Below are 13920 nucleotides of genomic sequence, written 5' to 3'. Positions count from 1 at the left end.
GAGTACACTCATAGACATGACCAGGTAGCCAGGATAATACATCAGAAGCTAGCGAGGAAATACTAGTTGACCTAAGAAAGTGTACCATATTCTAAGTGCGAACCCCAGGCAATACTAGATACCCCAACCCACAAGAGGTACTGAGACCGCGCCATAATAACGGATAAGACCATCCCGCACAACAGACCGGACATAACCCTTGTGGACAAGATGGAAAAGGCTACCTATGTGATTGACATAGCGGTGCCCAACCCTAGCAATGTCCAGAATACCCATGAGGAAAAAATTAGGAAGTACATGACCTGAGACATGAGGTCAAGGAGATGTAGCATACCATCCCGATCATCGTATCAACCACCGGTACGGTGCCAAAGACTGTACAGAGCAGCCTAGCAGCAATAGGTCTCCCAGAGAACACCTGCAAGAAACTCGAGAGATTTGCAATCCTCAACACCTGTAGGATAATCAGAGAGTTCCTTGACCAACAGTAACACCAGACATTACAACCACCCTGTGTACTTGGTAGCAGTACCCGTCACGGAGCGGAATCCCCCAATCAGGGAGAAATAATATAAGAACAATAATAATAATAACTAGGGGTGGTTCCACACTCTGCTTGCTTTGCTAGCTAACTATAGGAAATACTTTTGTCTATAGTTTTCTTTTCTACGCACACTTTTCTATGTAATATTTAGAGATATGATGGAGTAAGTAAAATCTTTTCTACATAAGAGACACACCTGTCGAAACGCACTGACCGATATTTAATAAGGTAATGGCGTCTGTAATTATTTACATGGGCATTTGTCGTGCGTACGGTTTAGCCCCCTTTTCCTACTAGGTTGACATGGCTAGGGTTTTATCCCCCATGCTTGCCACTGTTTTAAAATCGAGAACTCGTTTTCCGAGTTTAAAACAGCGGGATGGGGGATAAACACCCTACCTAAGCTAAGAAACCCTCTCCTCGACGACAAAAAACAATCCGAAACAAAACACATTCACAATAATCATCCAATCAGAGAACTCGACTGTACAATCACTCCATTCTACGACCACGCCCACTGCCCAGAGACAAGTGGTACCCAAATAAGAGATTTTAGCCAAGGCCACTTGCTTCGGGTTCCATAATGCACGAGGAATACAGTATGCATCCGAAAGAGCAGGACTAAAATATTTAAATGAAATATTTACAAACCATACAAATATTTAAAATATGTACAAAATACTAAACTATTTACAAATATACAATATTCATAAATATATACAAAAAACATTACAATGGAACATCAAATATTAGAAAGTGAAGCAAATGCACGAGGTTGGGGAACGGAGGCAGTCGTCAATAATTAATTGCATTTGTAGTGACAAAATTGCCTCGCCCTCTTCTCCCATTGGCTCGAATAAATATCACTAGGGGGAAAACTTTTTTTAATGTATAGAGAGATAATATAAAAGCTGTGTATGATGGAATTAACAATCCGCCTTAATTCGCATGCCTCCCAATTAATTCTAACATTGTAGGGAGCGCTCTGCAAACAATTGAGGTACGCCTTGAAGAGGGAGATCTTCGATAGGTTTACGGCGTCTGGTCGTCCAGTTGGGTAGGCGGGTTTTGCCTTGGATTTACCATCACAACGGAGGAGAACCAATGATGAATTAGCATTAGCATTAGTAGAGGCATATGATGCAAGAAAGCAAGCTTATTCAGCATCAGCCAAAAAAAAAAAAAAAAAAAAAAAAAAAACCCTCTCCCATTTCACTCCTCCGTTCGTTCGAAATACCTGTCCAGCTGAGCCTTAAATTTGTTTAGGCTATATTGGAGGCCATATGGTAACTTCAATGCACCAGTTCTGAGAAGGGGCCATTCTGAGACGCCTTCATTCCCTCTGTGAGCTGGCGAACGCTGTGGCTGCAGTTTGGCCTGGCAGCCTGCTGTATCCTCATTGTACATGGTCTGACATCGAGGTTGTTCCGTCTGGGCCTTACTACTTCAAAATGTGCTCATGTGGAGGGCCGGAAACGAGCCTTCACGGCGTGCTGTCATGTCCACAACATCTGGACCTCCTAGCGATGCTACAGCGAGGAACGCTCGCTCTCTCTAGTGATTAAAAACACCGTATCACATCGTCTGATCCAAATACAGGTTACCTACGGTACGCAACTGGCCAACCAAATAACCCAGAAAATTGAAATTTATGTAACATCAGTTAGAATTGAAGTAAACGAAGTTCAACCAAAAAAACCCAGTTCGTCAGCATATCATCACACCAGAGGAAAAATCTTTTCCGAATGTGGATCATATGGCATGAATTAATCTGTATATCCAATACCACTTCATACAAATACCATAATGACTAACTATACCCAACAAATAGTCATAACTTGAAGTAAATGAGAAAATTTAACCCTGGAGAACAGAAATGTATGCAAGAATATGTATACGTATTTCTTGCTCCACGACCTAGAACTCATGTTTGGCTTTCACCTCAGTTTATATGACTGTGCTACCACTTTATTAGGCTCAACACCTACCTAGTAGCGTGTTGAGCCTTCAAACAGCCTGAATTCGTCTAGGCATGGATTGAACAAGATGCTGAAAACGTTGTGCAGGAATGCAGACGTGAGTGCATCACGCAGTTCCTTGAGATTCGACGGAGGTGTATGCCTGCAGCGAACAGCCCTTTCCAGTTCATCCCAAAGATGTTCAATAGGATTGAGATCCACGGACTGAACGGGCCACTGTAGTAAAGAAAAGTCATTGTCATGTTCCTGAAACCATTCCATAGTGATTCGGGCTTTGTGCATCGGCGCATCATCCTGCTGGAAGTAATCATCTGACTGTGGATAAACTATCAACATGAACGGATGCACTTGGTCAACAACGATGTTTAGGTACGATGTGGCATTCAGACATGAATATATGGGTATCAATGGACCCAGCGTGTGCCAAGAAAACATTCCCCACACCATAACACTGCCCCCCACCACCTTGCACAGTAGTCGTCAGACATGACGGGTCCATGGAGTCATGTTGTTTTCGCCAAATTCTGAGCCTTCCGTCAACATGATGCACCAGGAACTTCGACTCGTCAGACCAAGCAACTGTTTCCCAATCCTCGATAGTCCAGTGGTGGTGTTGCTCTGCCCACAGGAGGTGTGCTCTCTTGTTCTTAATTGATAACAAAGGTACGCGATGTTGCCGTCGGCTGTTGTAGCCCATTCTCGACAAAGTGCGACTAGTGGTCCGTTGCGATATTTTGTTCTGCTCACCAAGGTTGTATTCTCACGTGATGTGTGACATTGTGGCCCGTCTGTTTGCTTGCACAATTCTAGCCATCCTCCTCTGAGCTTTCTCACCAACAAGTGATTTTCTTCCACAGGAGTGCCGTTGAGAGGATGTTTTCTGTTCTTTGCACCATTCTCGATACACCCTTGAAACGGTGGTGCGTGAAAAGTTCAGGAGAACTGCCGCAACACAGCAGGGTGCACCTAAAGATGCTTTGTCCAGCACGTCTTGCACCTACTACCATGCCACGTTCGAAGATCGCCTTTTCCCCATTCTTGCTACGGTTTGTACGCTCAACTGATACTAGAAAGGTTGTTCTGCTGCATTTATATCCACAACTGTGGTCATGTGACTTGCAACGTTGTGGGACAAACCATTTGTGTGCATAGCAGGGATGTAACTAATAAAGTAGCAGCACAGTGTATAATACCCCACGAGGGTGGCCGTGCATAGTGATGGGCATAATCGATTATGAAATATACAACTAGAGAGAGAGAGGTGAAAGAAAATGGAGAGGATGGAGCAAAAGTTGAAGGAGAAAATGAAAGTGAATAAAATACAGATTAAAAGAGAAACAGAGGAACAGTAAGTAAAGGTTAAAGAGCAATAAATATTAAAATAAAGAAATCGATAAATAATTGTAAAAATAAGCTGAAAGCAAATGTCGTCATTAAGACTAAATAAAGAAGGTAATCGGGGCAGCTGAGATTGTTTTTGCATTTGTATTTTGTGTTTATCTTTAACGCGTTTTCAGTGCTTTCCTACAAATCCGCTAAGCATATTCTTGTGATGTTGCGAAATTCTGTAAAACCGGTGTGTGCGGGTTATGTGAGATTACTGTGTTAGATTACTTCGACTGGTGTTTTGGTTGCTGGAAGGTGCTATCTTCAGAAAGGCTGCTTTCAGTTCTGCTGATTTCATAATCGGCTAATTTGCATATAACTGATTATTTCGATTGTTATTCATTTTCACTAGCGGTATACAGGACATGAGCAACTTACCGACTTAATATACTCAGCGTCTAAGTCGCTAATGCGCCTAAAAAACCCACAACAGATGTACACACTTGTTCTAAACTTTTGCACGTTATTCGCATTTTTCATTGATTCTCATTTAAAAGGATTGCCTCGCGTGTATCGTTAGAACAGACCAGCCTTGTAGTCAGCAATTTAGTTGTTGCTTATCTCCTTCTTACTATAAATAACCTTTTCATATTTTTGTTTATAGCTTATTTATTTCTTAATTTTATCTTTTATTTAAGGTGTCTGTGTTGACTGGGTGTAGCCTTATATACTTTAAAGGTTGTGTTCCATCCTACTGTGGGCGTTACATACTTCTGGCTCTTTTAAACTCAATTGTCACGGTATTAAGTTCTTACCAGTTTATAGTAGTTAAGTAGTAAAAGCCTTAGCGGGTAATTAATAACTAATGTATTTTATATTCCAGTTAAGATGTACTTATAAATCAGATAACATGTATTTCATAATTGTATGACATTTTGTAACATAGTTGTATCATCACCCCCTGGCCAGTGGCTGTAACCGGGTGTTCTAATAGAAATAAACTGATAATAATAATAATAAGTTGAGGTGAAGTGCATCCTCAAGAGAGACAGCGCCCACAGTAAACATGAGACTTGAAATCAGACAATAGAATACTTGGACGCACTGAAGCAGAACCTCCTCGCACTCAGCAAGAGACTACACCGATACAAAGACAAAGAGAGCTTCCAGAGGAAATTAAACAACCGAATCTTCCATGAGGACCAAAGAGCCTTCTACAGGAAACTAGGAAACGGACCACCCGAGAAGAAGACGAGCGAAGAGTTCTGGGGAAATATCTGGAGCAGTGAAGTAAGACATAACAGCAGAACACCCTGGATAGAAGTAGAACGATAGAAAACGAAGGACATACAAGAGATGAGAGAGTGGGAGATTCGAGAAGAAGTAGTAAAACAGTCGATCAAGAACACCCACAACTGGCGAACTCCGGGAATTGATAACATCCACAACTACTGGTACAAGAAGCACACCTGCACACGCAAGCACCTAGCAGAGCAATTCACTCGAATAATAAGGCATCCGGAGACAATCCCGATGTTTCTCACTGAAGGAGTCACATATCTGAAGCCTAAAGATGAAGATACAAGAAACCGGCGAAATACAGGCCAATCACATGCCTCCAACGATGTACAAGATTCTGACCAGCTGCATAACTAAGAAGATATCAGACCACTTTGAGAGTCAGAACATAATGGCCGAAGAGCAGAAAGGATGCAAGTGGAGGAGCAAAGGATGAAAGGAGTAATTAACCATAGATGCCGCAGTTATGGAACAAGCCTTCAAGAAGCACCGCAACCTATACACGGCATACATCGATTACCGCAAGGCCTTCGACTCGGTACCTCATAGCTGGCTAATAGAGACTCTGAAGATCTACAAGGTCAATCCGATAGCGACAAACTTCCTAGGAGCAACAATGGCGAAATGGAGTACTACCATTAAGGTCGAGAACATCACAAGCAGGCCAATTCCCATTAGAGGAGGAATCTTTCAGGGAGATGCTCTGAGCCCACTATGGTTCTGTCCAGCACTCAGCTCGCTATCCACCATGCTCAACGGCAGCAAGTATGGATATAACCTCAAAGAAGGAAGAAAGAACCTGTACACCCTCACCCACTTGATGTACATGAATGGCATCAAGCTGTACGCGGCAACCGAGAAGCAACTCCAGCAACTACTCCGGATCATCGAAGAATTCAGCAAGGACATCAGGATGGAATTTGGTCTAGAAAAATGTAAGACCCACACACTGCACCAGGGAAAATTAGTTGGCCGAAACTACCAGCTGCTGACTGGTAAAGAGATCGAAGCTATGACAGAAGGAAAGACCTACAAATACCTAGGGATGATGCAGGCTGAGCAGTTAGAGCACAAGGAAATTAAGAAGTTCCTGACCGAAAAATATCATCAGAGACTCAGAAGCCTGCTGAAAGCAAAATTGAACGGAGGGAACACAGTTAAAACCATAAATGATCTGGCCATCATTTGCTGTCGCAAAACTCCATGGGTAAGAGTATTTTTCTGACATTTAACCGAAATTTCTTCAGACTATGACGGAACTCGAACACAGACCTCTCCGTCTAAACCACTATTCTGTCATGGAGGTAATGGGGAAGCTCTGTCCGTTTCCCATTACCTGTAAACTAATTAAGCACTAGTCAGGTTACAGTGATTTATCTCGGTTTTTGCGTAGTCACACGCCATGGACCTCTTCGATTTACATATTTCTGCTTAGCTTGTTGCTATAGTCCAAAATTGCATTGTCCTAATTAAGTGTAATACTGTAGTAAAAGAGGTTACGAAACACGACTTCAAGCGTTACGAACGTTATATCTTCTGCGGCTTTTAATAATCCTATAAGATTAGCTACACGTGCTCCAGTAAATCATGCGCTGTTTCTTGTAGGCATAATTAATATAACTTCTCTGAGTGCATGACTCATACATACCCTGTATAAATCTATTAGCAATCTTCATAAAATACAGTAAAATGAAATAAAATAAAATTAAGTTAAATTTCGTGGGTTCTCTTCATTTTGTTTGGCCTTTCAGTTCCACCAAAGGAATCAAGTCATTCGGGACATAATTTTTCGACATTATGGTGATAGTTATGAATATTACACCTATGAACAAACTGATTAAAATAACAAAAAATATCATAAACTTAATTAAAAGTTAAGTAGAGTGAGCTTTTCTCTCTCTTTTTTTGTAATAAAGATATCAGCACAACTAAAACATGTTACTTACTCTGAGTTTTGTTTTTGGAGGAGGGGACTTTATCAGTGGCAGTGGCGATAATAACGCAGCTGTCGAGTTCTTTTCTTCGCACACAACTCCCGCCGCTTCTGTCTGCGTACAGTCATTCACACCCCATCCGTCAAATCGACAGTTTTCAAGCCGCGCTTCCTTCCCTTCGCAATAAAGATTATCCATCCAAATGAATCCTAGTAATTTTATAAGAATTACTGATTATCTATAATGCACCTTAAACGGAGGAAGAAATACTGGCAGCACTTATATCAAAATAGCAAAATGTAGTTCTTTCCATTCTGCCCACATACTTAATTCTCTGAAACATTCAAAACAAAATTTTACAGTAAAATCCTAAGGTGTGCGGTTAGATCAAATCAGGGTAGGTGAGCAGACGTTTGCAAATTACAAAACGTAAGGAATAAGATTAAGTTTTATTATAAACCCATCCACCCTTGCGGGTGGAAGAATACAACTGAGTGAAGGCTACGTAAAAGATAAAGAAATAACTGAATATGAATACGGGCGGTCTTTCGACTTACAGCAGAAATGTCTTAAATAGATACAGATTTTTCTCAGTGAAGCAGTGATGTAACAGGGGATTATATTTCTGGCGGAAAGTCGCATGTGCATATTTTTATAGAAATATAAATGATTATCAGTCAAATACTAATCATATATTTCATCCCAGGGGCTCACATCTGGTGAGAATGGACTTGGCACACCCAGGGTCCTGAGCTGGATATCATCATTCTGCTCTTTCTTGGTGATTCCCTTCTCTCTCTCTCGGTAACTAGGGATTTTTTTTTTCTTTTTGGCTGGTGCAGCATAAACCTCAGGCTTCCTTGCACCTTATAGCTAATAATAATAATATAAAGTACGCGACCAAAGTGAGGCAGTATAATACACTGTATGTGTTAATATTATTTGTACAGTACTGTAAATAGTGGCGGGTTCCCGAAAAAGCTGGCGGTAACTGCCTAGTTTAATATACGTGTAGTTGATTCAGTAGAGTAAGTTTATACTAAGATATGGAAACGGCGTCGTTTCCTACATGACGCCTTCCTAAAAGGATGATGAGGAACAAGTTCAAACGGGCCGGAATTGGTGATATCTTTGACCTTCCACCGGTAAGTTGCGGGCTTACGCCCTCTACTTACTCTACCAAAACAACGTTAGTGACAGCATTGACGTCATTTAGGAAGTGACGTAATTTATGTAATTTCAGTTTCACATTTTCGTCAAAGATGCTTTCGCATAAAATATCTTTCGTGCGTACAGGGTACACACGGCTTTTTTTTTTTTTTTTTTTTTTCATTCTCCATTCCTCTGAGTGTGATACCACACAGCTGGTATGTTAATTTGGAACTACATTTCCCCATATGCATTCGTCAGTATTAAACTTCAATCGGCACTTCTCAGCACAGTTTCTCAATTTACCTAGATTTTGTTGCAGTAATGATTATTGTGATTAACTACCCTGCCAACTTCTTTATCATCTGCAAACATTAAGCCTGTTATGCCATTATCAATATTATTAATAAATATAGCAAACAATAATGGACTCAGAACCGAAAACTGGAGAACTCGTTAATAACATTAGTCCAACAGAGCAGTGCCTATTCATAACCCCTTTCTGTTTTCCCCCACTCAATTTCATGCCACATTGCACCAATTTGTATAGTAACCATTAGGCGTACGTTGTACATTCAAATGTTACCTGAATCGCAGGCTGGTATTTAAATGGTTTGGACTACGGTCGTAAGTTTTCGTGGGGCGTTGAAAACATATTTCTTGGCTAAATGCCAAAGAGTATGAAGGAATTTACTTATGCATGGGTTAATGCACACACATCATTTCTATTACCAACCTAGTTTTAATTAATCGTTTTAATTATATCTCATAAATGTGAATATATTCACAATACGAGATATAATTAAACCATGCCTCATCGGGCATCTCTCACATACTTTATAATAGTTATACTTCATAACTGGGTTGTCACTATTGCAACACCAGGGTGCCTATCCACCCAGCGAAGAGGAGCCAATAAGCTCGAAACGGCCACCAGGAGGAATCTGATGCCGCCTGGAGTTTAGGAGAATAGGTAACGAGTCTTCCCTACTGGGGATGCGTTGCCTATTCGAGGAGTTCGTCAGTTTATAGATGGTGAGTTGAAGGAGTTACTAACCCTTTTATTCTTCTACACAGTTTCTTTTCTTCTTTCGCTCCTACTATTACTTTCCTCTACTTTTTTCTTTTCTAAGTCTAATAGGGACAAGTGGATAATAGAGCTATTTATTCAGACATATACAAAAAAATGCTTTCTAACGGTGCCGTCTGGATGGTATTACCCGCCGAGAGTAACAATAGTCTTCTCCATACGTGAAGCGTTACTAATTCGAGGTAGTGCAATACCATGGCAACTCGTTGTGAAGGTGTTCACAATATGAGATATAATTAAAACGATGCATTAAAGCTAACTTGGTAGTAGAAACGATGTGTGTGCATTACCTATTCATAAGTAAATTCCTTCGTACTTAAAGAAATAATAATAACTGTCAAGGGTAAAAAGGAAGTGGGTCTGCTTTTGAAAGGGTGATGAGCTCAGAAACTTTTTAAATGGTATGCAGTGGGATCAGTTGATGATGTTACCAACAGCAATTCATAAATTAAAAGCATCCAGGGAAGTAATCGTAAAAGCTACTAGACTTTTCTTGCGAATTAAGAAATAATATTACAGGCTTAGACCTGAATGGATGTCTGATGAACTGATAAGACTGATAAAAAAATGCATTTTTTTTTCCAACTTCGAAAAAAAAAAATGGTAGAATTAAAACAGTCTGAAATCAAGCCACTACGGAGTTTAGCATTAGCATTAGTAGAGGCAATAGATACAAGAAAGCAAGCTTATGCAAAAAAAAAAAAAAAAAAAAAAAACATTTCACCCATCCATTCGTTTCAAATGCCTGTCCAGCTCAGCCTTAAGTTTATTTAGGCTATCAACTTCGACAACAAGAGATGGAAGCCTGTTCTACCAATCAACTACCCGTTGGCTAAAGGCAAACTTCCGCACATCTATCCTACAACTGTCTTTCCTCAATTTAAATCTATGCCGCCTCAGGTTGTTAAACTGAGCAAGCGGAAGTATACCATCAACATTGAGCCTGCTCAAACCATTCAAAGCCTTATACACCTCAATCAGATCACCTCGCAGGTGCCTACTCTCCAGGCACTGCAATTTGCAGAACTGAAGCCTTCCTTTGTTCCCCTCACCAATCTTGTTGCCCTTCTTTGCACTAGTTCTAGCAACTCTACATCTTTCCTAAAATGGGGCCTCCAGAAGTGTACACAGTACTCTAGGTGTAGCCTGACCATTGCCTTGTACAACTGGATAATTACCTCCCTGTACCTGCTAGCAAAATTCCTATATATCATTGGCAAGGCTCCATGACCTGCCATAGGCGCCTCCGTAGCCAGGTGGGAAGGAGCAGCAGTGCGTAGCACACGCTTCTTGATTAGACCGGGGTTCGAGCCCGTCACCACCAAATACAGAGGATGCGGAAAGGTCAAGGAATGACCACCGCATATCCCAGAGCAATATGGCCTTAGTTGCTAATGCTCCTAAAAAACAAACAACAATGACTTGCCATGGCAGTCCGTCTGCACTGCTCAGCAAACTTCATATTTGACTGCACAATTACCCCCCCTCAGGTATTTTTCACTTTCCACTTCCCTGAGTGTAGTACCACACAGTTGGTACGTTTCTCTGGGGTTAGTTCTACCCATATGCAGTACTTTGCATTTGCCAAGGTTAAAGGTCTTCACTTCTTAGACCATCTACCCAAATTATCTAGATCCTGTTGCAGTAGCACACTGCCATTACTGTCATTAACAACCCTGCCAACCTTTGAATCATCTGCAAACTTCGGCACTAAGCCTGATATACCTTCATCAATATCATTGATAAATATACAAAACAACAGAGGATCTAACACCGAACCCTGTGGGACTCCACTAATAACATTAGTCCAGGAAGAGCAACACCCATTAATTACCACCCTCTGTCGTCTCCCACTCAACCATCCCCTTATCCATTGTAGCAACTTACCCTTAATGCCATAAGCTTTCCTGAAATCCAAGTAAAAGTAAAAAAAAGTAAAGTGCAGCCATTATCAACCCACTGCAGGATGGAAGCCTCCTCAACAATTCATGTTGAGGGAAATGGACTATAATCTGCCACGCTGGTCCAGTGCGGGTTGGCAGATCGACGGTATTCAGCAGTCAGGGGCTTGAACCCCGTTCTACTCAAAGAGTAGTTTGCTACTGCACTCCCGCTCCTGCCCACTCGGCTACGAAATCCAAGTATATGATATCAAAATTATTTTTGACATTCAATTCCTTTGCGACCACATCATAGTATCCAATCAAATTGGTCAGACAAGACCTCCCTTTGACAAACCCATGCTGTGTCTTGACTATTACTGCAGTCTTGTCTAGATGATCCTGCAATGCTTCTTTAACCAGTGACTCCATTATTTTACCCGGAACACAAGTTAAACTAACAGGTCTATAGTTGATCTATAGGTGACACAAGTAACTACTTATGTCACCTTTTGAACCCCCTTTGTGAATTGGTGATACATTTGCACACCTGCAGTCCATAGGGACCTTCCCTGAGTCCGAGGAAGCTCTCATAATTATGGCTAAGGGTTTGCTTATTTCCTTTGCTGCCTTCTTTAATATAACTTGATAGATTCCGTCCACCGCAGATGCCTCTTTTATGTTTATCTTCAACAATTTCTCCTGCACTTTGCTCTCAGTTATTACAAAATCACTTAGTTCCCTGTTAGAGTTTGGTAAACGTCTGGCATTCAGCTCATTGAATTAAGCAAGCTAAGGCAGATTACAAGATGTCAACGGAAAAAACGAAAAGCAAAAGGGCAAAAACTTCTTTGCTTATATTAAAAATAGAAGGAAGGCGTTGCATCACATTGGTCCACTTGATGCTGTGGCGGGGGGGGGGTTATTTTAATCTTATTTTTTTTATTATTATTTTTTTTCAAAGTAAACATAATTTAATTTTTCAAAAAACTATTCACATCTCATAATATTGTACAAACATATATACAATTCACTTACATATACTATTCTTATTACAGTTTCCCTACACTAGTTACTCTGATTTGCAATTAACTGAACACACCTGACATAAAATACTTCTTCTTCTTGTCTCATCCCCTAATTAACTCCTAACACTTGCACATTCACTATACCTATTTCCTTTACTCCGGGGTACAATACTATTTCATACAGAAAGAATGTAATAATGATGATTTAATAGTAATTAATAATCATTAAATTTCAGATGATTATTTAATGAAAAAACTTGCGATCATACAGGCTAGTAAGGCTCCTGGGGTTGATGGCATATACCTTATAATCTTAAGGGTGGCGGCAAGGGAGTGCATTGAACCATTTAAGCTAATAATGAGAGCATCACTACACTCGGGAGTGATTCCGTTGAATTGTAAAAGTGCCAAATATATCTCCAATACATAAGGGCAGTTCTAAGAGTGAAGTGGAAAATTACCGACCGGTCAATCAAACTTCAGTAATAGGGAAAATCATGGAGGCAATGATCAAGGGTGGAGTTCAGGATCCTTTAGATATAAATGGAATTTTGAAGGATACTCAGCATGGTTCTGTAAGTGGAAAATAATGTTTACCAAATCTGGTTAGCTATTTGGACAGGGTCGCTCATGAGTTGGATATAGGGAATAATTTCGATATTGTTTATTTAGATTTCAGCAAAGCTTTCGACTCAGTCCCACATGAGCGGTTACTTTATAAGCTAGAACAGTTGGAATCATAAAGAAATTCCTTAGATGGATAGCAGGATCGCTTCAGGGTAGGAGGCAGAGGGTTGTGATAAATAGTTATTCCTCAGATTGGTTTGATGTAAGAAGTGGGGTCCCAAGGATCAGTACTATGACCACTGTTGTTTTTGATTTTCATTGATGAAAGAACAGATAGAGGGCGTAATGTCTAAATTTGCAGATGATGTAAAGATTGGTAGAGTAGTTAATAAATACCGCCAAGCAGAGCTTCTTCAGGGTGACCTAGATAGACTTCAGGGATGGTCAGAAAAATGGCAGCTATGGTTTAAACCAGCAAAGTGTAAGGTATTATACCAGGGGAACAGTAGACGCTTGGAGTTGAACTAAAGCCAGTAGTGGAGGAAAGGGACTTGGATTATTACGATACTGTCAGACATTTATACGAAGTTACGAGCATTGTAGATAGGTTCTATTGATGATTTATCGAACATTTGCTAGTAGAGATTAGGGCGCCATAATCCCATTATATAAAACTATTGTTAGACCACACTTGGAATACTGTGTTCAAATATGGAGACTGGATTTAAAGAAAGACACTGGGCTTCTTGAAAGGGTCCAAAGACGGGTAACCCACCTAGTGAGATCGGCAAAAGGGCAGCCATATGAGGAAAGACTTCGAATATGTGGGTTGCAGAGCTTGAATACTAGGCACCTTAGAGGAGACTTGATTGGGGTGTTTAAGGCTCTGAGAGGCATAAGTAAAATGAATGAAGAAGAAATATTCACGGTTTTAACATTCAAAATACCAAGTAAGCCTCCCACCACCCAAGCTGTAGCTTATATGTGGTTCAAAATCTTGTATCATAGTTGTTCGGAGATAATTTTTATTTTATTATTAAATTAACTGGATCTTTGTTAGCTCGATTTTCATTTTAAATTGTATCAATAAAAATGCAAAATATGTTTCACTTCGTCACAAAATG

General features: G+C 40.4%; 1 protein-coding gene across 2 annotated transcripts in view; it reads right to left on the bottom strand.

The window, feature by feature from the left end:
* The window catches only part of Loxl2 (Lysyl oxidase-like 2), a 152247-nt gene that overhangs the window by 114690 nt on the left and 23637 nt on the right, over positions 1-13920 (bottom strand). For both annotated transcript variants that reach the window (XM_090385564.1, XM_090385563.1), the window contains exon 2: positions 7095-7291. In XM_090385564.1, coding sequence (XP_090241690.1) covers positions 7095-7291 — 197 coding nt within the window. The remainder of the gene's footprint in view (positions 1-7094; positions 7292-13920) is intronic.

This window comes from Mastigoproctus giganteus, chromosome 11, assembly GCF_048544385.1.
Source record: "Mastigoproctus giganteus isolate SK-2022 chromosome 11, ASM4854438v1, whole genome shotgun sequence".
In the NCBI taxonomy this organism is placed as follows: Eukaryota; Metazoa; Arthropoda; class Arachnida; order Uropygi; family Thelyphonidae; genus Mastigoproctus; species Mastigoproctus giganteus.
The sequence above is the reverse complement of the archived record's forward strand: the minus strand, read 5'-3'. Positions and strand labels throughout refer to the sequence as shown.